This window comes from Stenella coeruleoalba (assembly GCF_951394435.1).
Source record: "Stenella coeruleoalba genome assembly, chromosome: 2".
In the NCBI taxonomy this organism is placed as follows: Eukaryota; Metazoa; Chordata; class Mammalia; order Artiodactyla; family Delphinidae; genus Stenella; species Stenella coeruleoalba.
In genome coordinates, this window is record NC_137147.1 from 154,654,439 (window position 1) to 154,681,991 (window position 27,553).

General features: G+C 39.4%; 1 protein-coding gene across 1 annotated transcript in view; it reads right to left on the reverse strand.

The window, feature by feature from the left end:
- Positions 1–27,553, reverse strand: part of TMOD3 (tropomodulin 3) — an 84,888-nt gene that overhangs the window by 44,620 nt on the left and 12,715 nt on the right. The window contains exon 2 of the mRNA XM_079913750.1: positions 918–1,110. Within this exon, the coding sequence (XP_079769876.1) occupies positions 918–1,043 (126 nt within the window). The 5' untranslated portion in view covers positions 1,044–1,110. The remainder of the gene's footprint in view (positions 1–917; positions 1,111–27,553) is intronic.

Genomic DNA, 27,553 nt, shown 5'->3' on the forward strand with positions numbered 1-27,553 from the left:
AATTCTCAATATAAATTAGAAAACCTTCTAGCAGGAAATAAATGTGTGGTAGTGACAAGAACACTTTCATAAAACAAACTCTTACCACAGTCCTTAAAAGGCACTAAAAGTCAATGTCTTTTTTTTTTTTTAAAGTCAATGTCTTGTCATAATAAAATGTGGTAAAGAAAAGCAGCCTAGCAAATAGCCATTACCTTCAGATCAAGGAGCCACAACCTTAGTGTTCTCCCCTCACTGCCTCCCAGCCGCACACACCCTGCCACAACAACCGCTCCAAACATACCAGGGGTTAACAATTCCAGGGTCAAGGGTCTCCACCTTAGCCTTATGTAATGCATAAGGTCAGCAACAGCCCTATTGCAAAATAAAACATATATACATATATTCAGGTCTGCTCTACATGGATTGCAGTATTGCCCAGAGTCTGCTTAGATCTATTCTACCAATAACTAGAAACTTTGATCCAATTTGGTCAGCATCTTTCAGAAAGGTAATAATTAGATTTAAGGTCATGAAGGACCCTCTAGAGACACTCTCTACACTGCAGCCATCCTGGTACAGAAGCCCTGAAGAGGCATATAGGCTGGCGTATGTCAAAGAGCTAATCATCTGCTGCATTTTACCAAAAACATTCTTCCCAGCCCAGAGAGAAAAGATTTCTTAAAGGGAAGAAAATTTCAGGAGATGTTTGAAAATAAAAATGTTGGAGAAAACAGTTTAGAACAGTCATGTCATTAGAGATACCAGGCAGAAGTGGGGGTACTGGAAAGGAGGCCAAAAGTTCATTTGGATAAAGAGGAGGAGGGGGACAGCAGTGTCAGGGAAAAGTCATGGAAAAGCTAACTGTTCAAAGGCAGATACTTAGTATCAAAGGGTTTGAAAAATTATTTCATTTCTCTTTATTGCCTAGCACCTACCTCAGGGTCAAGATCATCCAGCACAGTTTCCAGTTGTTTCAGTTCTATTTCTGATAGATTCCCAAGGAGTTCATCTTCATCAACATCCTTGTACTTTTCTAAGTCCTTCCGGAACGATAGTGCCATGGTTTGCAGTCACTTAATTTTTGCTATTCAGTACAGTCGGAAGTGACTTCTTATTTTTTTCTTAAAGCTATGGAGAGAAGAAACAAAAACATTTAAAATATTAAGTCATCCCCACCTAGTTAGATCTATTTTAGGTTAAATGAAATGTAATTTCCATGTGTCATATATTCTTTGACTACGTATCACACACTACCCTTGCCTATGAATCATTCAATGTCTTTACCTTTTGTCTTTTGTTGACAAAAAGCAACCAAACAAAAACAAAAAGCCACACTGGGAAAAAAGAGGGGGAGGAGAGAAGAAAATTGAAATCCATTAAAACAGCTATTTGACAGAATTTAGATTCCTGATAACTGAGTTTTAGGGGGGAAGAACTATGTACCAAAATATAATTTTTTGCATCAATTGCTTTCAAATGGTTGCTACCAGTACCAGAATACTTTGTTTAAGCACAGTATGTTTGAGGCATGCTTGTTTTCCTATAAATTGCTTAGAACATTATTTTCTGACTCAATATTAATATAGGGGAGATATTAATATACTCTCCATGGGAGGAATGGCCATTGGAAAAAACATTTTTTGAAAATGTTCATTTAAAAAAAATTTTGCATTTTTTCTTCTAATTTATATTTTGTTGCATTATGAAAACAATACATTTATTTGGCAAAGTAATCTAGGTTACAAGTTGAAATAAAAGAAAATTCTGAAGAAAGTGCATTGATTTTTTAAATATGAAATATTCGATGTATTCTAACGAACACATACTAGCATTCTTATTAGGAAAAGGCATTTTTAAAGGAAAAAAACATAGCATTCTGAAAAGGTTTCAGCAAAATACTCAAAACCATGCTGGGATATGTCATCCACTGACTGGCAAGATTGGTCAGGAGGGTCTGGTGGTAGGAAAGGATCTTCACCATTTCCTCACCATGTTCATCCCTCCCAAACAGCTATGAAGCGACTCAAAAAGCAGTATCTTTCCAGATATAGCAGGACTATTCTATAGGAAAAAAACAAATACTTAAAATAAGTACTGCAAAAAGCATGAAGTAAAAATGAAGTATTTCTATAAATGCTAGCCATATATGTAGATCATTTGCCTCATAAAATGTTCCTATGTGAATAAGAAATAATCCTTAGACTTCCTGATTTGGCTAAATTTTTCTTGGCTGTAAAACGCCCAGCACTTCAAAGTTTGGATATACTTTCTACTCCCTTCTCCCAAGTTTTCCCAACTTAATATTTTAACTAATACGTTTTCCTCCTCAAACTAGTAACATTTTATGGACTCTTTTATGTGTTTTCATCTCCTATGAAGACAGGAAGGTTCACCACAGGGGTCTGTCAGCTAGCAAGCATCTGGGACCAATAACAAGCAAATTATCAGACCTGTGCTTATGCAGATGTTAAATTGCAGGCATTTTGTGTAATTGCCCAAGACAGGTCTGGCTTACACCTGTTCTACTGGCACTTCATTGGTTGAGCAGTTACCCTGGTTTTTTTCGCTTTTTTGAACACATAATTATCATTGTTGTCATTACTAAGTTTGGTAAACATCCTTTGTATTTCCAACTTTAAGACAAGAAGCTTACCAAGTATCCTGAGAGTGAATTTTCTCAATTAAAAATAATACAGTCTGAGGAGAAGATTCAATAGAAGGTACCAGCACTTTCAAATATATTAACCGTAAAATGCAATTTTAAAGAAGGTGGCACAGGACTTCCCTGGTGGTGCAGTGGTTTAAGAATATGCCTTCCAATCCAGGGAACACAGGTTCGAGCCCTGGTCCAGGAAGATCCCACATGCCACTGAGCAACTAAGCCCATGAGCCACAACTACTGAGCCCATGCGCCACAACTACTGAGGCCCACGCACCTAGAGCCCATGCTCCACAACAAGAGAAGCCACCGCAATGAGAAGCCCGCGCACTGCGATGAAGAGTAGCCCCCACTTGCCACAACTAGAGAAAGTCCGTGCACAAAAATGAGGACCCCATGCAAACATACATACATACATACATAAATAATTCACTTAAAAAAAATAAAATAAAATAAAGAAGGTGGCAGGCAATTTTAGGAGAAAAAATAAATAGAACATTTTGAAAAAATACTCCCTTTATTAAAATACCAATGATATGGTATTTGAGACAGATAAGGGTAAGAAATTGATAAAAGTACATGAATAGGTACCATGAGTAATTATTTAGTTTTCACTATTTTTTAATGTTTGGACAATCAATCCAAAAAGTTTTTAATGTATTTTAATATAATTTATTTTTGAGGTTTGTAACACAGAATAAAACCAACTTCTTGTTCAATAAACATTTCAAAGAAATACATATTATTTTGAGCATCCCCTCACTTTACTCTCAAGTGTTCCAGTTTGGGCCATAAATTCAACAGTCATCCTACTAATAAGGTATTATAATGGGCAATATGATAGGAATGAGGTGTTAGGGGCAAAGGCAATGTTATATGCCACCCAGGGTCTATAGGTTTGGAACATGATATTCCTTAGAGTGACTAAACAGGTTACTCCAAGAGATGGCTCCTTATTCCAAAGTAAAATCTGTCACACAAAGCATGTTTACAGTATTGCTTAAAGATCAATAAAATGAACACCATGAACACACCACCCAGCCTCAGAAAGAAAACATTACTTTGTACTCTCATGTTCCCCTTTCCAGTTGCATCTCTTCCCTCCAAAGAAGTAGCCATTGTACTGAATTCTGAATTAATCATTCCCTTACTTTCTTTACAGTTTTACCTTAAATGTACATATCTTTAAACAGTTTTAGTTTTGCTATTTTTGCACATATATATATATATATATATATGGACTCACACAGTATGTATCCTGTGACTTGGTTTTTACACTCAGCATTGCTTTGAGTTCATGCTTAGAGCTGAACTTCTTTCATTTTCATTTCTATATCATATACTGTTATATAAATGAACATCTGAATTACTTGTAGTCTTTCCTTCTCTACTTTTCTGCTGTTACCTATTTCCTGGTATACATGTGCAAGAGTTTCTCCAAGTTGTCCAAACCTAGGAATGGAATTGCTGGGAAAAGGGTATGGTATTACTCAAGTTTACTAGGTAACGTCAAACTATTTTCAAAGTGGTTGTACCAATTCACATTCCTAGAAGATTCAATGCATGACAATTTCATGTTGTTCATCCTTGCTGATTGTTGATATTATCAGTTGTTGTGGGGGTTTTTTGCCCATTCTGGTGGATGTGAAATGATATTTCATTGTGGTTTTAATTTGCATTTTGCTGAGTTATGATGAGGTTGAGTATCTTTTCATACGTTCTTGGCCTTAGTCACTTAGACATAGTGGTATTCCTTAGTCTGTGAAGAATCTTTGTCCGTTTTTTTTTTAATAAATGTATTTATTTATTTTTGGCTGCGTCGGGTCTTCATTGCAGCGAGTGGGGGGCTATTCTTTGTTGAGGTGCGCGGTCTTCTCATTGCAGTGGCTTCTCTTGTTGCAGAGCACAGGCTCCAGGCACATGAGCTTCGGTAGTTGTGGCAGGAGGGCTCAGTAGCTGTGGCTCCCAGGCTCTAGAGCGCAGGCTCAGTAGTTGTGGCGCATGGGCTCGTTGCTCTGCGGCATGTGGGATCTTCCCGGTCCAGGGGTCGATCCTGTGTCCCCTGCACTGGCAGGCGGATTCTTAACCATTGCACCACCAGGGAAGCCCTCTTTGCCCATTTTTATATTATGTTATCTTTAAAAAAAAAATAGATGCTCTTTACTATATTCTGGATACTAATCTTGTCAGTTATATGTTAAAAATCTCTTCCATTTTCTTTTAACTCATTAGTTTATTAAGGTATTTCCAGGGAGAAACATATCATTTAATTATTTTCATTTAATTATTTAAGGAATTTACTTCTTTGGCTTGTTTTTTTCCTTTTCAAAGCAATGGAAAGGCATTTCCTTCAAGTTCGGATTATGAGATCTTGCCAAGAACTTCCAGGTACTATACCAGAGTTTCCCAGAAGCTTCAATTCTGCTTCAGTAAAAAGCAAACAACTGCTGCTCATCCTATTTAATGCTGCTCAAAACTCACCACAAGTGTTCACATGCTCAGAGTCTCTAACTTGATTGTACCTTCTCTCTCAGCTCTCATCCTTTACTGAGGATTATCTGTGTGCTGACACTGTGCCAAGTATTAGCAAGAGAAGCTCAGAACTCCTTAAGAAGGGAAGCTCTGGAAGCCGTGCTTTGCTCTGCTTTCTGTCCCATGGATAACATGTCCTCTCTTGCTTGTCCTCTGCCATCTGTATCTTGGAAGGGGAACAAATTCTGAATGGTTTCAACCAGTGTGCTAGAAAAGTTATCTTAAATCTACACTGGGTCTACAAGAACTTTTTTTCATCTCCAAGCTAATGTAAAATACATTTCATAAAAATACACTTCATAATCTACACAGCACAGGAATAGATTTTTTTAAGCATAATATTCTCAGTCTTTTTTTTTTTCTAAAGGTTGTATATAAGCAAAAGTTAGTTTTGCCAGATAAGTTAGGTAAACTTTCAGGCAGATGTAGAAAATCTTCTAACTTGAAATTCTGGTATGATCAGACTGTTTAATTCTCCATCCTTAACTCACTTTTTAGAGCAGTGGTTTTCATGTTTTAGACTGAATCAGAACCCCCTGGAGGGCTTGTTAGGACACCACCCGTGGGCCCCACCCCGTTTCCTGATTGAATAGGTGTATAGGGTAGGGCTGAAAATCTGCATTTTTAACCAGCTGCCAGGTGGTGCTGATACAGCCGGTCAGGAACTAGGCTTTGAGAGGCACTGCTCTAGAGGAACTGACTTCATAAATTTGTAAATTCTGACAACTAGGCCTCACATTCTTGCGGCAGTCTATCTTGTCCTACCCACTGGCTGAAGAACTTTGTTAAAATAGTCCCCAGAGTCTATGGGAACTGTTGCCGTAGTATGCTTTCCTTTTCACTCTGTCACTGCTTCACGGGATTTCAGTTAGCGGAGGCAATACCGAGGAACATAAGGAAACTCCTGGAGTATTCTGGGCCAAAAGCTTTCATTCCATTAACCAACTTCCTTTTCATGTATTACTAGTCTCTAGAATCCTCCTTATTTTTCACACAAGACTTTCAGGACCCTGTTAATTTCCAGGTGGATTCTCAGCCATCTCATTTCACAGATGTTTTAAATTTTAGCTTTCTATTTAGATACTTTTTAAATAGCTGTATTCTAGATCTTTGGGATCACTTTAAATGAAGCACTGTTGTGAGATTTCAGATGCCATATTTACATTTATATTTATCATTGCATCAGCACCAGGTAGAACTGCCTTAATTGTTCTAAACTAATACAGAGGCAGTCTTAATACCTAAATGATGCACTTGCACAAAATGGAGACACAGCACTACGTAACCAAAGGTTTCTCTGAGATTCAAACATAGAAAAATAGTAGAAGGGGACTTCCCCGCTGGTCAAGAATCCGTCTTCCAATGCAGGGGACACAGGTTCAATCCCTGGTCAGGGAACTAAGATCCCACATGCCGCGGAGCAACTAAGCCCATGCGCTGCAACTACTGAGCCCATGCGCCTTAACTACAGAGCCCACATGCCTCAACTACAGAGCCCACGCACTCTGGAGCCCACGCGCCACAACTAGAGAGAGAAAAACCAGCATGCCACTAGAGAGAAGCCCGCACGCTGCAACGAAAGATACAGCATACTGCAACGAGGATCCCGTGTGCTGTAACTAAGACCCGATGCGGCCAAAAATAAATAAATAAAATGTTTAAAAATCTGTACAAAAAAGAAAAACAGTAGAAGAGCTTTACCTGCACATGGTAGATGGTCAGAGAGGCACAGTGAACTCAGAGAGAACTTGTACTGAAGCAGTCAGTACCATATTCCCATCGATGCCAATTTAGTTTTCATGAAAATCAATTAACACTAGGATCCACAACAATTTTTTAAGAGAAATACTTCTCTATTTAACCAATCTCCACTTATTTGCCTTCAGTTTCACATTTTTTTATAGAGTAAGGTCTTGACACTGACTATTAAAAAAACTGGAATTACGTGATTCAAAGTTACATTCTCTCAAAATATGAGGTGTTAACCCCCATTTCATCACTATTTCAACAGGGCAGGCTCAGAGTTCAGACTCTTATCTGTTCTCTCTTAAACGCACACATGTGATCATGTTGTCCTCTAGTTCAAAAATCTAAAATAGACTCATAGTACCTTCAGTGGGGTTAGGCAAAGTACAGTGTCAGTGGTCCAAACTCGGCCTGCTGCCTATGGCTGTAAATGACGTTTTAACGGAACATAGTGCCATTCACTCACTTACGTATTGTCCATGGCTGCTCTTGTGCTACAATGGCAAAGTTGAATAAATGCAACAGAGACCCATATGGTCTGTAAAGCCTAAAGTATTTACTATCTGGCCCTTCAAAGAAAAAGTTTGCCAAGCCCTGACCTACAAGATAAAGTCCAAATTCCTCAGCATGATATATGTAGTTCACAACCAGGTCCCAGCTAGCTTTCTATTATAATATTATCTCAGGCTGCTCACCATCATATAGCCTATAGGCCAAATAGGCCCCAAAGTTTTAGGTCTCTAGGCCATTTGCTTATTTCATTCCCTCTCTCCACAATGCATGCACTCTTTCTCATTTACCTCTGTCCTCAAACCCCTACATATTCTTCAAGGCCTAGCTAAAATGTCATACATATCTTCCCTGAAATTTTCCCTGCTCTCCTGTTTGATCGGACCCCCAGGAAAGATTAGTATCTTCAACTGATAAGATCAACATACAACAAGAGAATGTTTCCCAAAAAAGTAGATAGAACAAATGACTATAGAATGATGGTAACATAACCATGAAAAGAAGGCAGTAAGCAGGCAGATATAAGAAGATGGGATTCATTAAGCAAGATTTGGCCATGTTCATGAAGCACAAAGGAGGCATGATATCCTGACCAGCAGATGTGATTGGCTGGTTCCCACTGCAGTTATATGTCCCATCTGAAGAAGCATCAGATGGCCAATGCCTGATGTCATTCGACATTTACATCACTCAATTCCCCTTGTTCCTCTCCATGCTCACACCAAGTAATCTTCTAATTAAAACTTGGCTATTCATGTAGTCTTCCTCACTGTAGATTAATAAACTGATGTTTTGACTTATGCACCAGTCTTTTATGAGTGTGGTTAGTACGGGTCACGTTTTAAGAAATTAGGCACCTATTGGTGGATTGAAATCAGGTCTCTGCAAAAGCAAAGCTGAGGACCATCACATGAAATCCTATCCCAAGGATGGCTGGCCAGCTACTCCTAAAGACAACCTCTATCTCATGTCAAACCAACAATGACAGTGAATTAGGTCATCTTCTGTCTCTCTTGCTGGACACTGTAAGCCCCCTGAGGAAGACAGATTCTCTCCTAGATCTCATTTCTTACTGGGTTGCCATCAACAGGTGCAGTACATGGTTATACATAGTTAAGCCAAACTTGATTTAATTGGATCATATATCAGTCTCTCCTTTCCCTTTTTTGGTAGTTCCCTCTACCTGCCCCAGGTATCTAGTATCTCTCTTGCTCCCTCACTCTATTTCCCTTATCACAACTAAAAAGGCACTGATAATCAGTCCTTGATACTTCTGCTAATCCTTTACAGCCTCTGCATTGTTCATCTTTTCTTCCCTCAGTGTCAAACCATTTTGGCTAAGAGTTCTCTGCTGTCTAATCTTCCCTAGTTAAAACTAAAGAAAAATATCTGATTATCAGTCACCAGACCTCTGAAATTAAATACATGCCCCTGATGATGATTTGACTTTCTTTTGAGTAGAAATGAATTTCCTCCTTGGGAGATACCAAGCCTTACTCTTCAGATGTGCTGGGCTTAAGACTGCGTGTCTTTTCCTCACTGGCTTCTCCTAGGACCCCTGGGTACTGAACCAACCTGACCCGCCAGATCAGAAACTTCTTTCTGTCACAAGATTCCCAGGTGATTATTTGTTTTCCAATATATTTACTGGTCATTCAACAAATATTTTTGAACATCTTCTGTACCAGGAATTGACTTGTTCCAGACAATAGGCATAAGAAGTATACAAGACAGACAAGTTCCTTGCTCCAGTTTAAAGGTGGTGGAAAGACAAAAAACAATGAACAAAAAACCAAGGTAATAACAGATAGCAATAAATATGATAAGGAAAAACCCAGGACAATACTATAGGAGAAGTGAGGGTTGGGAAAGTTACTTTAAGTGGTTCAGATACTGTTCTGAAAGGTGACTTTTAAGCCAAGATCTAAAGGTCTCTCGCAACTCTCTCAGCCTAGGACTCTGCTAACAGCAGCAATCTAGGTGAAAAACAATGGTGGCTTTGCTTGAAGTTGTAGCTGTGAAGACAGAAGTGGGAAAAAACATGTGACATATTTCAGAAGCAAAGCCAAAAGGACTTGTTCACAGATTGGCTGTAAGCAGATAAGGACAAAAGATGCCCTAAGGGATGACCTCTGTGTTAATTTCAGTTAGTATTTAATAATTTTTGTTGTTGTTGTTCCATACCTATTTTTTCTGAAGAGCTGAACATGGCCCTATGCCACCTCTATTTCTAGGTCTGAAAAAAAAATGGTTCTTGGTTAATATTTTCATAATCGTTTGTTTTGAGATCCACATTGTAAACTGTTCTCATATGACAAATCTTGAATACCCATAATAATAATAACCAATTAATGAAACAAAATAAACCAATTAAAAATTACTAAATAAAACAGTTGCTGGCTATGGCCTTTAAATATATTTGTAGGCTAAACAAAAGTGCCTGCCTATGTTAATACTATTTCTGGCATCATCTTTTGCAAAGAGCTGAGACTAAAAAGTGAAACAAGCAAATGTTCTGTCATGATTTTTTTAAAAATATTATACAATTACTGTTCCAAACTTATTTTTCTCTCCAATATTTTTAATACTTATAGTCAAACTGCTGAAGAAGAGATGATCATGAATTTGGCACCCAGCAATCACTGATTTCAAGATCCACACTGCTGACCCTCAACACCTAGTCTCTGAGTTCCTTGACCTTCTCTCTTCTGATGGTCCCGTCCTCTGCCCTACCTCAGCTCTACATCCCTATGGTTGTAACCTAGCTCTAATCATTACCAATAATTGTACCCCTCCATAACTCTCAATTTCTTTGGAAATTCTCTGAAACTCCTCTAGCAAAACCCCAATCCTGCTTAAAACGCTCTTCCTACTTCTCACCTGTACCAGGGTGACAGTTTAAAGCAGGAGAAAAACACACCAACTGACCAGCCATATTTAATATTTATCACCACTAACATCAAAGAGTGCTGCCTACTAATCTCACTGCATTTCCCTAGTCCAGTCACTCTCCCACAATCTGACTATTTTACTTCTTCTTTTCCCTCAGACCTTTAATATTTCTTATCTATCACTCTCAGATGAAGAGCCTACCTTAATATTTCACTGACGATATAGAAGCAATCATAAAAGGATAGATAACTAAGCTCCCACTGCTACATCTACCAACCGACCTAAATTTGTACCCATATACTCTATCTTCTCTCTTGTTTTTATAGATAAACTGTCCAGACTCTCATCTAAGGCCAATCCCACTGCCTGTGACCAAATCCCATCCATGCTCATTTATACAAGATCACTTCAATAATTGGGCCCTTCTTCTACAGGATCATGCCCATCAGCATACAGACTGTAACACACCTCCCAAATTAAAAACAAGCATTCCTTTGACTTCATATCCCCCTCCAGACACTTTGCATCCCCCTCCCGACAATTTCTTGGCTCCTCTTTATAGCAGAATTCCTTGAAAGAACTGTTTTTGGTACCCCAAGTTCCCTCCCTCTTATTCTCTTATACCTTCTCCAATTTGGCTTTTGTTCCCAGCATTTACTCCACCCAAACTGACCCTGTCAGCAATGACCTGCATGGTGCCAAATCCAGCTGTCAATGCTTCTTTTTTAAATTTTAAAATATTTTATTAATTATCTATAGTATATTATTACGTTTTATAAATTACATATAGAACTGTACATCATTCTGATGTACAGTTCTGTGAGCTTTGATAAATGCATAGAGTTGTACAACCACCACCACAATCAAGATACAGAGGCAGCTGTCAATTCTTAGTCCTCACCTTACGAGGCCTATGAGAAGCAGCATCTGACAACAGATCCCTCCTTTATCCTAAAACACTTTTCTCACTTGGCCATGGGGACATTATTTCCTCTTGGTCTCCCTTTATCTCTCTGACTCTCCCACCTCATTCTCCTTTGCTAGTTCCTCCTCATCTTTCCTACCTTTAAATGTGGGAGTGCCCCCAGGAGTTAAGTTCTTTGGACAGCTTCTCTTTCTATATTCACTCCCTAGGTGATTTCATACATTGACAACTCTTGGATTTATATCTCCAATTTGGACCTCTCTCCCCAACTCCAGACTTAAAAATAACTACCTATGTAACATCTCTACTTGGACGGCTAACAGGTATCTCAAATGTGAATGAACAAAACAGACTCTTAATTTTCTCCCCCAGACCTGCTCTTGCCATGTTTTTATCATTTAATAAACAGCAACTCCATTCTTTTCGTTGCTCAGTCCACAAATTTTGGAGTTAACTTTGACTTCTCTCACACTCCGCATCTGATCCATCAAACATTTGGCTCTATCTTTAAAACATCATGGACTTACCATCTCCACTGCTTCCACTCTGGTGCAAGTCATCAACATATCATTCCTGGACCACTGCAATCTCCTCCTAACCGGGGCTCCTCCTCCCACTCTAATGCCCATATAGTCTATAGTCTATTTTCTGCAAAGGTACCAGAGCTATCTTATTCTTTTTAACTTAAGTTTTTATTGAGATAGTTATAGATTCATATGCAGCTGTAAGAAACCACACAGAGGGGTCCCCTGAACACGTTGTCCAGCTCCCCCTGATGGCAACATTTTCCAAAATTATAGCACATCACAATGAGCATACTGACATTGATATAGTCCACTGATCTTATTCTGATTTCTCCAGTTTTACTTGTACTCATATTTGTGTATATGTGTGTATAGTATGTTCCATACAATTTTATCACCTTTTAGGTTTGTGTATCCACCACTACAGTCGAGATACTGAAGTTTCAACATCACAAAGATTCCCCATGTTGTCCTTTTATAACCACACCCATCTCCTTCTCTAACCCCTGGCAAACAACTTATCTGCCCTCCATTTCTAAAATTAAGTCATTAAAAAAATGCTATATACATAGGATCATACAATATGTAACCTTAGGGATCATTAAGCATAAATTCCTAAAGATTCGTCCAAGTTGCTGTGTATCGATAGTTCACTTTTAAAATTGTATTCCATGGTATGTATTTTCTGCAGTTTAACCATTCAGATGTTGAAAGACAGTTCCTGACTACTACAAATAAAATGTCTATTTGTGTACAGGTTCTTGTGTGAACTGACCAGATTCCATTACTTCTGCTACTCACAATCTTCTAACGGCATCTCATCTCAATCAGAATAAAAGCCAAATGGCTTTACAATGGTCCACAAGGCCGTACACAATCCCCACCACCCCACTAAGCCTCAAATCATCTCCAACCATTCTCCACTTTGCTCACAGCACTTCAGCAACACTGATCTTCTTGCTCTTCCTCCAACAAACCAGGCATACTCCTGCCTGAGGGCTTTTGCACTTGATGTTCCTTCTACCTGGACAACTCTTCCCTGAAACAGCTAAATGACCTGTTCCCTCACTTCTTTAAGATCTCTGCTTAAATATCAATTGCTTAGAGAGGACTTCCCTGTTCATTATATACAAAATATCAACTCCCACAGGCCCCTCCACTACTGCACTAGGAAATCTCTATTTTCTTACCCTGTGTTTCCCTCTATATTATTATCTGACATGCTATATATTTATTGATTCATCATCTATATCTTGTCACTAAAATGTAAACTATATTCAGTCAGAGACTCTCTTTTGTTCACTACTACATCCTCAACAGAGAATAGATCATGCCAAGTACTAAAAAACAGCAGATATATCTAATTTCAAGGCTAAGTGTAAACTTATTAAAGTCACTTAAGTTAACCTGTAGTCATTCAAGATTATTGAAACACTAACCTCTTACCTTTATATGACAGTAGCTTTGTTTATGATGTTTCTTCCTAGATCAGATCTAAGTTAAGAAGTTGTTTAAGAACTAAATCGAGGCTTATCTATTAAGAAGTAAATAAATTAAGCTAAGAATAGGAAAGTTAACACTCGACTGAGCTGCCTAACTCTGTATTTTTAAGTTTCTCATATTAAATTGCTGAGATGGCCTGGCTTTTTTTTTCTTCATAACTTGTCTTTTTAAAAATAAAAATACATATACCTACCAGCATGGCTAAAATGAAAAAGAATGACAATACCAAGTGTAGACAAGGATGTGGAGCAACTGATACTCATAATTTGCTAATGGAGTGCAAACTGATTCAACCACTTGGGAAAAGTATTTGGTAGTATCTACTAAAACTAAACATACTCATACGACAATGGTGTAGCAATTTCACTCCTAGCTATCTACCCAAGAGAAATAGTGTTTGTGTTAATAAAATAAGATGTACAAAAATGCTCACTGCAGCTTTACTCATAATATCTTCAAACTAATAGAAAATGAGCCAAATGTCCACTATCAGGAGAATACACAAATGAACTGTGGTACAGTTATAAAAGACAATTCTACATTAAAGAGCAACTATGATTATGTGCAAAAACATGAATGAATCTCACATGTATTACGTTGCAGCCAAAAAAATAAAATAAAATAATAAAATAAACACGCAAAAAATACTTATAAAATAAGTTATCTCTACCTGGAGATTTTAACATTTAAAGCATCTAAATGTTGTCCCATTTAATGTCGGCCTTTAGTTTCATCTCTGCTGGTCTGAGGAACATTCTCTTTGATGGAGAAGGCTGAAGTAAAGAAAGTAATCTATTTATTCCTGGCATTGCTAAAGCACAGGCTGAGTATGAATATCTGTCTGGGATATTGTGCAGCAGATTCCTCAACTGCAAGGGAGTTTAAGAGTCTCATAAGGTCATTTCCTTCTTATGAGCTTATGATTCTAATTAGTGATAACACTAATTATAACCAAAAAATGTACTTAGTGCTCACTGCGTCCAAAGCACTATGCACACAGTATTTACCTTCTAAAAACTAAAAACCATTTTATTTTAGTTGTATATTATGTATATTACTTTTGTAGTAAATAAGACATTTTTAAAGGAAATAAGTTGGATGCTAAATCTATCCTTCTGTTCACTGCCTCTTCTATACAATGAAGTGTAAAAGGCAGTGCATTAAGTAATGATTTTTGCGGAGTTCTTAGGACGCTATGGTTGACCCAGATGTGGGCACATCTGAGTGAGGTAGGTGCTCAGCACACAGAAGTTTGAGAAACTGGTGGTTGATTATTCTGTGTAAAAGTTCCATGGAAACTTACCAACCTTCACTAAGTATGAGATTAGCTAAGCAGCCCCGTCTTTCCTGTCACTGCAACTGATGCCGTCTCGATTTTTTAAAAATGAGATCTGTAGATCCCAAAAGCACAAGGAAAGAAAATAAAGTCTGAAGTCTGAGGGCAGTCTGGAAAAACTTGTTAGGGCCAGAACAGAGAAGAGATTTAACTGGAAGCAGGTTACTGAGGGCAACCTTAAAGTAGAAAGCAGCAAGGTCATTTCTGTGACTATTAAGAGAAATACTTCATAGGTTACTCATAGCACTTCAAAAACAATCTTTCAACAAGACTCTACCGAGAGACTTTGTGGCTCCCATGTGAGTACCCCCATTTCCTTTTCTGGCTCAAAGCAGACAAACCAAGCTCCCAGTCGTAGCCCACCTCCTCTCTATTTATTCTTTGTGGAGTCGCAGCAACAGAGGTACAAGGCAAGGTCAGAGAGGAACCCACTCTGTGCTGGGATGAATGCCACACCAGCCACACCCTTAACACACCCGTTTCTCAGTACCAAATGTTTTCCAGCCTTCTTTTTGGTTTGTTTGTTTAATAGATTGCGCAGAGGAGGAAATGCTCAAGCTTTTTTAAAAGTTATTGCAAACTCAAAAAAATCTTAAAATAGGAATGACATCATAAACAAGTCTCTCACGATAATCAGGTTACAGAGCTCTTTATCTCTGATGGTTAACCTAAAAGATTCTTCTACCAGTTATACTGTGGACAAAATCAAATATGACATGAGGTGGCTTGCAGGAAAAACTTATCAGTGCTCAGCCATCAATCAAAATGCTGAATCCATTCCAAGTATATAATGGAGAGACTGAGGGTTTTCTTTCTCCTTCTCTACCAAGGGAAGTATCGCTATGACTCATTCTTCCTCTTGCAAGAATTTTCTTAATATACTGAGTTAGTAAAACTACATACAAAATCCTAAAATAAACTAGGCTAGATCTTAAAGAAATCATACTGAGATCAAGTTGAGTTTTATGCAGTGAACAAACGGTGAACGGCAACATCTTGCCGCAGTTTCACCCTTATGAATTTCCTGGGCTTCAGACCAGAATTCTTCCTTCATTCTGAAAAATTCTTTTCAACCTTACCAATTTCCCCATCTTCAGATCAATATGTATTTGTATATATTTATTAAGTGCCTATTACATTTAACGTGCTGTCCTGGGGAAAGGAGACATTGGACTGGAGCGGGGTAGGGCATAGGGAGAGGAAAGGGACCACGGGAAGGAGAGGAAAAGAATTTGAGAAAATTGTACAAACAGATTGTTGTTCTCTCTCCCAACTTTATAAGTGTTTCTCAAACTGGAATTTAAACGATTATAAGAATCAAAGACATGGCAAAAATAGGGCAGAGAGATTGTAATATTCAACTGTAGATGTAATGTTAAATGCAGATTCAATCTCAACACTTTAAAGTTTTCTTTGGATACACTGTTGTGCTGTCTCAATATGCAACACTGGTGATCAGCAAAGCTGGGCATATAGTGAAAGCAAATCTGATTCTCCCTCACACCTTCTCTTGCCACCTTCCATCATAAGACTACAGCCCAGGTGGCACACTGAAAAGAACCCTTCACTGGCATGTCTCTTCTCTTCTCCACTTCCTTTTTACATCCATGGGTATGCAGAACCCTATCCTCGAGCAATGCTGTGTATCAATAATTGTGCCACAAAAAAAGGATTAAGAAGTACATCACTGTTCAACTGAAAATGTGTTTATATAGAAAAATATACCTCCAAATGAGGAAACGATCCCGGGCGAAATCAACTATTCTCAACAAAATGTGACTTGATGAAGATGTACATAACTGTCGTTGGCAATACTTGCAGACCTGCTGGTTAACAGTTAATAAGGCATCAAAATATTTTGTGTGGGGCTTCCCTGGTGGCGCAGTGGTTGGGAGTCCGCCTGCCGATGCAGGGGACATGGGTTCGTGCCCCGGTCTGGGAGGGTCCCACGTGCCGCGGAGCGGCTGGGCCCGTGAGCCATGGCCGCTGACCCTGCGCGTCTGGAGCCTGTGCTCTGCAACGGGAGAGGCCACAGCAGTGAGAGGCCTGCGTACCACAAAAAAAAAAAAAAAAAAAAAAATTTCGTATGAAAGCTGTCCCAGCATTCTAGAGTCTTAAAAAAAGTTAAGGTTTTGGTAATACATGGGACAAAGTGCTCTAAGGAATTACCAGAACTATTCTAAACCACCAAAATAAGCCCATAAGATGTAGAAGATGTCAGAGAACATATATATTTTTTAATATGAAGTTTTCCCAAATCAATGATCATAAAATAAATACTAACATACATACAGAATATAGCTACTATTGTTATTTGTCTTGTGTATTGTGTTACCTGTATTCGTAATTGCAAAATAATGCATGATCTTGGCCAAAATGTCAAATAGTACCGTTGATAAATGTTGAAAGTAAAATGTTATTAAAGGACCTCCCTACCCTGTCTCACTCTGCTAGTGTTTTAATCCTTCTACACCAGATTTTGGTTTGAACCAACAATCTCACTCTAATAAAATTCACTCTTTCTCATAAAATTCTACTTTTCCTCCCTTTTTGGGTGGGTGGGTCTGGTTGGAGAGTAATGAGGATAAGTTTTAAAAGTTTAATGGGAAAACTTTCAGTCTTAAAAATAAGTGAGGACTTCCCTTGGTGGCACACTGGTTAAGAATCTGCCTGCTGGGGCTTCCCCGAAGGCGCAGTGATTGGGAGTCTGCCTGCCAATGCAGGGGACGCGGGTTCGAGCCCTGGTCTGGGAGGATCCCACATGCCGTGGAGCAGCTGGGCCCGTGTGCCACAACTGCTAAGCCTGCGCTCTGGAACCCACGAGCCACAACTACTGACCCCGTGTGCCACAACTACTGAAGCCTGTGTGCCTAGAGCCCGTGCTCTGCAACAAGGAAGGCCACCCACAATGAGAAGCCCACCCACCGCAGCAAAGATTAGCCCCCGCTTGCCGCAACTGGAGAGGGCCCGTGCGCAGCAATGAGGACCCAACGCAGCCAAAAACAAATAAATAAATAAATTTATATTTAAAAAAAAATAAGTGAAAAGAAAGTTCTCGGTTTTAGCTAGACTATGTAACTCAAGGCCCTTTCTTTCCTAGAATAAGGAAAAGCCTATTTTTAAACTGCCAGATGAATACTTCTGAGTCTTTCCTGAAGATACAACAAACTGTGACGAGTTGATATACTTAATATAATTCAATTATGACTCGCAGAGGAAAAACAAACCAAAAAATCCAGAAAGAAATCCATAATTCTTAGGGAGAAAAAAGGCCTAGCACTTAGCTCCTAGCATTGGGGGTCAGTAGATCCATGGACTCAAGGGCTCTGTGACTTTGAGCAAGTTACTTCACTCCTCAGTTTTCTGGGCTAGATGAGGAATAACCAAGATATGTCCTAGTTCTGACAGTAGACTTCTCCAGGTCCAGACACGGGAAATAAAACAGCCTTTTCCCCAGTCAGGGTAAATTCTGCCTCAGTCTTTAGGCAGCCACTATCAACAGATGAGAAGTGGCAAAGGGATGAAGCCTATTCACTTCATTCCCAGGCTCAATGTCCTCAGGTCTCTTGTAGCTCTAATGTCTATGATCTTAAGGAAACACTAACTCAAACTTGCCAACATGAACAATGTATAAGTAGAAAGAAAAAATATGAGAGCTGAATCATGCTAGGTAAGCACAAAAACAATAACGTGAAATACTTTAGGAAAGTGACTTGAAAAACCAGAACAGATTAAAGAATGAAAAAAAGTAAATAATGGGCTTCCCTGGTGGCGCAGTGGTTGAGAGTCTGCCTGCCGATGCAGAGGACGCGGGTTCGTGCCCCGGTCCGGGAAGATCCCACATGCCGCGGAGCGGCTGGGCCCGTGAGCCATGGCCGCTGAGCCTGCGCCTCCGCAACGGGAGAGGCCACAACAGTGAGAGGCCCGCGTAACGCAAAAAAAAAAAAAAAAGAAAGTAAATAATGGAAGTCAAACATGGGCCTATGTTGTTACGTACTAGAGAAAAAGAAGTTAAAGTGGAATGACCATATTAATAAATGCTTTCTTGAAAGTTGCCAAATAAAGCAAATTTCTACAGATCATTTCCTATTTTCCCATAATAAAATTAGAACTGTTTCTATGAAAACATGAATTCCCAATACATCATAAATCATAAGAACGAATGCAAAAGAATTTTAATCACAAAATTAAATATAAATTTTACTAATACAGTAAAACTACTGAAGTATAAAGCAGCTCATGCACTTCTGTCTTGTTCTTTATTTCATTTTCTTTTTTAAAAATAAATTTAAAAGTATCTAATTACTGTCTCTATTTTAATTAAATATTAAATCCAAGACAATCAAGAGTAGGACAGTACTGGAAGATATTAGGAAAAAGACTTTAGAACAAGGAAAAGAGATTGGAAAAATAGATTTGGAATTTAGGAAAGAGACCTTTGGGAAACAGGCTTCATAAAGGCTTTAGTTTCAGATGGTGATATTCTAAGAAATTTTAGAGGAGTCACTCAACCCCATTAATTCACCCATGTCCATTCCTCAAATCTGGCCCACTTTTCTCTATACCACAAGAAACACTAACGGTTGACAAATGACCCCTATGGTCCTTCCAAATCTAAAAGTCTAAGATCACTCAACTTTTAAAAATAAGTGCCTTGGGAATAACTCTGGAAAGATCCACAAGAACCAGAGACAAACTAGAGAGCTAAAGATACAGGGAGAGTGTTCACCAGATATCCAGTAGTCACTTTTGAGCTTTGTATCATGTGCATTTATTTTATTTTTAATTTAAATAGTAACTCAATCATTTGTTGCACTTGGTTGCTGTGTATGAAAAAACAGTAACAAGTATTTTCTCTGACTTTATGCATGCCACCCCCAGATAATAGCAAAAAGTGCTTTGGTGGAAAAGCAAAACAACGAAAAGCATCAGCCATTAGAGAGTCCTATTAAAAGAATTTCAGAACATTAATTAAGGGGAAAAAAGACTAACAATCTATGAGAGCAATAGTAAGAATCATTTAAAGAGATACATAATTATATATTCTCCAAAGCTCCACAGCTTGGGCCCAAAGGCCCTATATAACTGAGACTCTGAAACTGGGATGGGGCCAGTTTTGGGGTGTTTTATTCCTTTTCCCTAAGGAAACATAAAGAGAAATAACTTTTCTGAAGTTCTGTGCAGGCCTTCAAAGCCTTGAGTTTTTGGACCCTGCCCCTTCCCAGGAACAGTTCCAGTACCTAGGGAAATTTCTGGAGTCGCATAAAGAAAGGAAGTAAAAAACAATGCTTTACCAAGCCCTTCCTCCTAGGGGCAAGCAAACTCCTTGCCTGACTGAGCTCTTGCCTTCCTGCTCTAACGATCTTGATCACAGTCACCTGACTATGCTTCCTGAAACACTGCTTTTACATTTCATTCCTTTGCTAAGAATTTTTTTCTTATTTGTTAGGTGCTTGTATTTTGACAGTTTCTCCTGTGATTTTGATAAAACTCCACTTTTCTACTTTCACTACGAAGTACTAGGAATCCTCAGCTCTAATCAGCCTGGTTTCCTCAGGGTCTCACAAATATCCTAAGTTCACTTTTACCTTTTTGCCTCATTTGTTTCCCAAAATGGTCTGCACTTCTCTTCAACAATCCTCCCTACCCCAACCCCATATTTCACTTCTCCATCCTATCCAAACTTGCATACCCTTCAAAGACTAGCTCAAGTCCATCTTCTCCAAAGCCTTTCTTAGCTCCTCCAACCCTACTTGGCCTCTTTTCCACTCTGCAGGTCAACAACACTCAGGATGCACCACACCATTTAGCCCCAATACTTGCCATTGATTCAGGTGTCTGATGCCCCGCCTGCTATGAATGCATGCGCCCCAGTGGACCATGCCCCACTCCTACACGGTGAAGTATTTCATATACACCTTTGGAGAAAAAGCACACTTGTGACTTTTAGGGATACCACTCGTTCTACCCTAATCAATTTCAGGGGACTAGGGGCATACCAAGTTTGCTATAGCAATTATTGAATTAATTTTCAGAGTAACATGGAGAAGCAGTTATGTTTGGAGAGGCACATGCCTAAATTTACATAATGTCTTTATGTCTCAAGGGGGAAGTGGGGACTACAGAACCAATCAGAGAGATTTGGAAGGCCCTGGAGTATAATTCTCATCAGGTGGAGAATACCTAAGATGAGAGAATGAGTTCCCTCAGTTAATGCCCAAAAGGAGCCATTCTTCAACAAAATGGTAGTGTCCCACCACTTTGACTCAGTGTCCCAACTATAGAGAACCTCACTGTTAATGAAGTACTATGATATCCAGAGTGAATAACAGAAGCAATAACCAACAGATGGGGTACGTGTATGTAACCACATGGCAGCCAGGAGCAAGACCACACAACCCACCATAAATGACCTTGGGAACAAAAAGATGACTATCCTCTTATAGACTAAAGACAGCACTGAAGTTTTTTTTTTTTGTTTTTTTTTTTTTGCGATACGCGGGCCTCTCACCGTCGCGGCCTCTCCCGTTGCGGAGCACAGGCTCCGGACGCGCAGGCTCAGTGGCCATGGCTCACGGGCCCAGCCGCTCCGCGGCATGTGGGATCTTCCCGGACCGGGGCACGAACCCGTGTCCCCTATATCGGCAGGCGGACTCTCAACCACTGCACCACCTGGGAAGCCCGCTGAAGAGTTTTTGATAGGAAAATGTTATTTGCTATTACTGAATTGTACACTTAAAAAGGATGACTTTTATGATATGTAAATTATGCCTCGGTAAAATTGTTCAAAAACTTTTTTTGGTGACTTGAGCTGGAGTACTTGCATGTGGTGAAGCATCTGACAGTCCAGTAAGGAGCGGATATCACGGTTTTTACTGGAATTTCAAGACAGAAGGCAAAACCTCTGGTGCCAAATTTTTTATCGTATTAAGATAGGAGAGTTCCCTATAAATAATAAAAATTACCAAAATATAGCCTTTGAGAAATACATATACACACACAATAAAAACCAAACCATATAAAACTAGTGAAATAATAACCATACAGCTAATGTGGATAGTTTCTGAGAAGGGAGAAATGGAAGGGGGTGGGGCTAGAAAGAAAAACAAATTCATATTTAAGATGGAGATAGCTGAAAAAAGCAGAACTGATGAAAGAAAGGAAGTCTCAGAAGTCACTGTTATTGGCCAAGAAGCTTGGTTTATTGCCCCCAGTGTCATAAGGTCTGCCTTGGCATAGCTTCTTTTGAAAAGGGCTAAGGGATATTTTTCCTTTAATAGCAAACGAGGAAAATCAAGAAAGCCACCTAAAAAGAAGTAAAGGCAACTTAATTTAAAGCAGAGAAGGAGAGGAGGTTACTGAGAGCTTAGTACAAGGACCCAAAACAGAAGTTTAGGGTAATACTCAAATTAACACTTATGACACCAACTGTAAACTAATATTTTTAAGTGATAGAATAAAAGTGTCTACATCTTTCTTACATCTTAGAAACAAGTTTCTTTCATTTACCTGAGTTTCTCGGATTAACAGAGAGGCCATATGCCATATTCCAACATAATGAAGAGAAAAATAAAGGTATCAATTTTTATTTGCATACCTATTATTTGCCAGGTATTTACTTTACCAAATACATCTCCTCATAATAACTCTGCAAAATATTGCTATCCCCATTTCATAAATGATGAAACTAAGGCTCAAAATAAAGAGACTGCTCAAGGATATATAACTTCTTTCTCAACAGTAGATGTGAGATTTGAACCTGACCCTAAAATCCATGCTTTTTATACTATATCATACTGCCTCTATAAAATACTTAGTTTCTACCATGCTTTTACTTTTGTTACTACACACCACACATTAACAGAAACAAGTTACTGATATGACAGTAATTGGTAATTAAGAAGCCGCAGCTGGAGGCAAAAGCAAAGGAAAAACTATAAAGTAACTAAAGCCCTAAGGTGTGGGACAATTTAATGTAATTACCAATAGTCCATGAACGGCAACAACCTCCGAAGGCAATTCAGTAGCACAGAATAATACACCTGATGCATGCAATGAATTCAAAATTCTATATCCTCCAAATCATCTTGGTTAAATTAAGTTTGAAGAACTTCATTTAAGAAGACCAGGAAAAGTTTTATAATGCATTTTACCAAAAATGACATTCAAAATAGATTTTTTAAAAGGATCTCAATCTTCTTACAGATATTTCACTTTGTAATCTTAGGCAAGACAGTAAACTACATTTTGTCTCTCTGTTTTTAAAATGATAATAATAATAGTACCTATCTCATGGGGCTGATACATTAATTCATTAAATGAATACACATAAATCAATTAGAACAGTTTTGACACAGAGCAAGGGTTCAATAAATTTTAGCCAATAAAGTCATTATCTTCAAAATTCATTTTTAAGGAATACTTCATTATTTCATACTAGGTAAATGAGATATTACCATACTGAGATGCATATAATCCGGACAATTAATTGCAAAGACTGGGTGAGAGCAATGAAGACTAAAAAAGGGAATATAAAAAAATGAGAGACAATGAATGTACAAAGAAAGCAACAGAAGAAGAGAGGTGTTAAGTCACCACTTTGCCTACACTTCTATCAACATTTATCTCATCATAATCAGTTGCTTAATACGTATCTTCTTCATAGACTGTGAGTCCTTTAAGGACAGGAACTTATTTATTTTATTTTATTTTTTTTAGTATTTATTTATTTATTTATTTGGTTGCACCAGGTCTTAGTTGAGGCAGGCGGGCTCCTTAGTTGCAGCTCATGGGCTCCTTAGTTGTGGCATGCGAACTCTTCGTTGTGGCATGCATGTGGGATCTAGCTCCCTGACCAGGGATCAAACCCAGGGACCCTGCATTGGGAGCATGGAGTCTTATCCACTGTGCCACCAGGGAAGTCCCCAGGCACTTATTTTTATATTATCAGCCCAACATAGTACCTGCAACATAGCAGATACTAAGTATATAACAAAATAATAAGGGGGTGGGACTCAATAAGATTTGAGATCAATGATGGGAGTACCTGATTTTACCATATCCTAATAGGACTGGGGGGCAGAGTCCGTAAAGACTTATCACTTTTTATTTAGTTGATTATCAATATTCTTTTTTTTTTTTTTTTTTTGCAGTACGCGGTTCTCTCACTGTTGTGGCCTCTCCCGTTGCGGAGCACAGGCTCTGGACGCGAAGGCCCAGCGGCCATGGCTCACGGGCCCAGCCGCTCCGCGGCATGTGGGATCTTCCCAGACCGGGGCACAAACCCTTGTCCCCTGCATCGGCAGGCGGACTCTCAACCACCACGCCACCAGGGAAGCCCTGATTATCAATATTCTACTCCTCTATTCTTTCTGAACTAGAAAATAAATTTCAAAAATGTTTAAAAAAATAGTTAATTTGCTCTAAAATTAGAAATCTTTCAAATGATGATAAAACAAATTTTGGTAATATTTTTAATATTAAAAATATCTCTGGGGGCTTCCCTGGTGGTGCAGTGGTTGAGAGTCCGCCTGCCGATGCAGGGGACACGGGTTCGTGCCCCGGTCTGGGAAGATCCCACATGCCACGGAGCGGCTGGGCCCGTGAGCCATGGCCGCTGGGCCTGCACGTCTGGAGCCTGTTGCTCTGCAACGGGAGAGGCCACAACAGTGAGAGGCCCGCGTACCGAAAAAAAAAAAAAATCTCTGGGACTTCCCTGGTGGCCCAGTGGTTAAGAATCTGCCTGCCAATGCAGGGGACAAGGGTTCAATCCCTGGTCCGGGAAGATCCCACTTGCCGCAGAACTAAGCCTGTGCGCCACAACTACTGAGCCCGCGCACCACAGGTACTGAAGCCTGCATGCCTAAAGCCCAGGTTCCGCAACAAGAGAAGCCACCGCAATGAGAAGCCCATGCACCACAACGAAGAGTAGCCCCCGCTCGCCGCAACTAGAGAAAGCCCACATGCAGCAACAAAGACCCAATGCAGCCTAAATAAATAAATAAATTTATTTTAAAAATATTTCTCTGATTAGCCTGTTATGCCCAAAAGGTAATCCAAATGGTCAGGGAGTCATAGCAATAAACAAGTACTAAAGAAGCACACCCACGTTTCAGCTGTTAATCTGCCAGATGCAGTGCAGATACAAAAACAATGACATGGTCACTTCCCTCTCACCTCTGGTACTAAAGTAAGCATGTTTGGGGATGACCAACCCTAAACCGCCTTCTCTGGGACCCTTACCCCAGGCCCTGTGAAGTACACAACCATAACAATGCCCCTCCCTCACAGATATTCAGTACAGGCAGTACCCCTAGCCCAAGCAAGATACATCAAATCCAGTTCTTCCCCAGGAATTTGGAAAGCTGAGAAACAAAACCTAAGCCGAGAGATCATATATCATCCAGTCTGGAGGCAGCATCACAGCAAGATAAAGTCACATTTAAGCTGAACCTAAGGTGAAAGCAGGAGAGAGAAAGAAAGCAAGAGAGAGTAGAGAAAGCCAGTCTATAAAGGAGAGAATGGAGCAGCGCTGGGGCATTTGCCTCAGGTGCAAGATTTAACAGGATGCCAAGAAACTCAGTAATCAAGATAGATAATAGTGTTATGCACAGTATTTAAAAAAATCCAAATTACTGTTCTGGAATGAAGCAGAGGCACAGAAAGAAGCCAAAGACAGTCCATGCAAAACTGCAGGCAGAGGGAGAAAGGACAGGGACTTTCCAAGTGTCTGCTCTGGGTTCCAGCTGTAGTTCATTTTAAGGAGCACAGCTGCCTTAACAGGGTAAAAACCCACTACAACTCCCAGCCCTGCTGCCATATCTTCTAGTAGCCTAGCTTAAATGGGTGGTGTTCCCTGAGACCTAAGAACCTTGATTAATAAACTCTATTTGGGAAAATGAGACATGCACATAAAGCTTTTTTTTTTTCCTTTTTAAATCAAGGCAATACATATTTAACTGACAAAAGAATGGGACTGGCAACTAGTGATACAGAAGTTCAGAGATCACTATGGGTGGTCAGAGAAGGATAGATTTAGCCAGAGAGAAGTGGGGAGGAGCAATATCTAAGCAAAGACATCAAAGGACATGCTAAAAAGGGGTGGAAGGAGAATGGGAAGGGAGCCAGGGAAAAGAGGAAGAAAAGTCAAGTAAAGGGGAAGGCATGACCTTCACACACCCTGGATCATAGCCAAAGAAGTAAATACAGTTCCCTGCTCTTCTGCCTCCAGCCCTCAGACTACACTGTTCGTTACACGTGAAATATCCTTTTCTACCTTTTCTCATGTTCAAATCCTTTCACATCTTTCAGGGACCAGATAGAACATTTCTTTGCAGAGGCTCCCCTGGTATCCCATTCAAAAGGAGTTATAAGCCAGAATTCCTATCTGGCAGTGGGAAAAGATAGAAAAGAGAATATGTCAGATGGGAAGGCTAAGAAGCTGAATGCAGTGACAAGGGCTGTCCTCTGGTGGGGAGCAAACTATATCCAGCAGTTCACTTGCGATGTCGTCTGATATCTTAGGAGAGTACGAAGTGAGATCATTTGACGAGGAGTAATGGGGGCTCCAGAAAAGTGGCAAAGAAAAAGCAGCTGTAGAGGGTGTGCTGATAGCTGACAGAAGGGCCGAGCTGCACAGAAGGCTTTGCAGAGATAAAAATGTGCAAATCTGTCGAGGTCCATTTCTGTGTATGGTTCTGTGATTTTCTCTAAGAAACTGTAGATCTTTGGGACAAAGGAGTGGAAAAAAAGTGGGGGGGCTGACTTTTAAATAATCATTTATTGACATTTCCCAATCAAATTAAACTTTCTTCCCCATCTCCCCACCCCTCTAATCCCACCCTCAAGCCAAGCAAGCATCCCAGTGGCCATTAAAGACAAAAGAAAGAAAAAAAAGGAAGAATTCTTTAAGAATACTAACTTGGGTTAATAATCGCCCACCACAAACAAAAATAAATCCTGGGGTTATATCAAATCTTGCCACGCTTGCTCCAGGGTACGGGTTGCCTGAAGATGTTAGACTTATAATGTATACGTTTGTATACATTACAGTGTATCCTCTTTTCACTGGTATGCATATCAAGGAAATATTCCTTAACAACTCCTCATTAAAATGATAACACCACACCCAGGGAACTAAAATATTTTGTTGGTTATACTTTTCCATGTGCAAATCCCCTACTTTACAGTTAATAACATCCTGCTCAAAAGGACTGCTATATAATAAGCTAATTACAACAATCTTTCCTACAAGTCTATACACGTATTAAATAATACAAACATATCAGACAATTGGTACTGGTTTAAAAGATGAAGAGCTCTAGAAAGTGTTTTAAACACCAGGAGAATACACTTTGAAATAAACACAACTTGCCATCACACTCTCATTCACTCTTGTCCACTCAGGCCTCTTTTCCTCCCAGTTTATCATATTCTCACCCATTTTCTCACATATGCTTCAGGAGTTGTGTTCACATGTGCGTACGTGTAGTGATATTAGTGCTTAGATATGCCCAGATATGAAACTGTTTATTTGTAAAGGGTTATCTCCATGTATGAATTACCTTAGTTTGTAAGTTCGTCTTGGTGTGTTTGTGTTCCTCCCTTAGTGAGTAGGTGTAAGTGTTTGAGCATATGTACCAAAGGGAGTGTATCTCTCTACAGGTCAAAAAGTGTGCACATCTGTGGAGGAACCTACCTTGTAATATGATTCTCAGAGCAAACTATAAGAGTATAATGGTGAAAGAGGCCCGTCACAAAAGACTATATATTGTATGATTCCATTTATATGAAATGTCCAGAAGAGGCTAATTCATAGAGACAAAAAGCAGAATGGTTGCCTATGGCTAGGGGTGTTGGGAGGAAGTAGGTAGTGACTGTTAATGGTCAAGGGGGGTCTTTTCTTTTCTTTTAATTTATTGATATTTATTTATTTGGCCATGGCA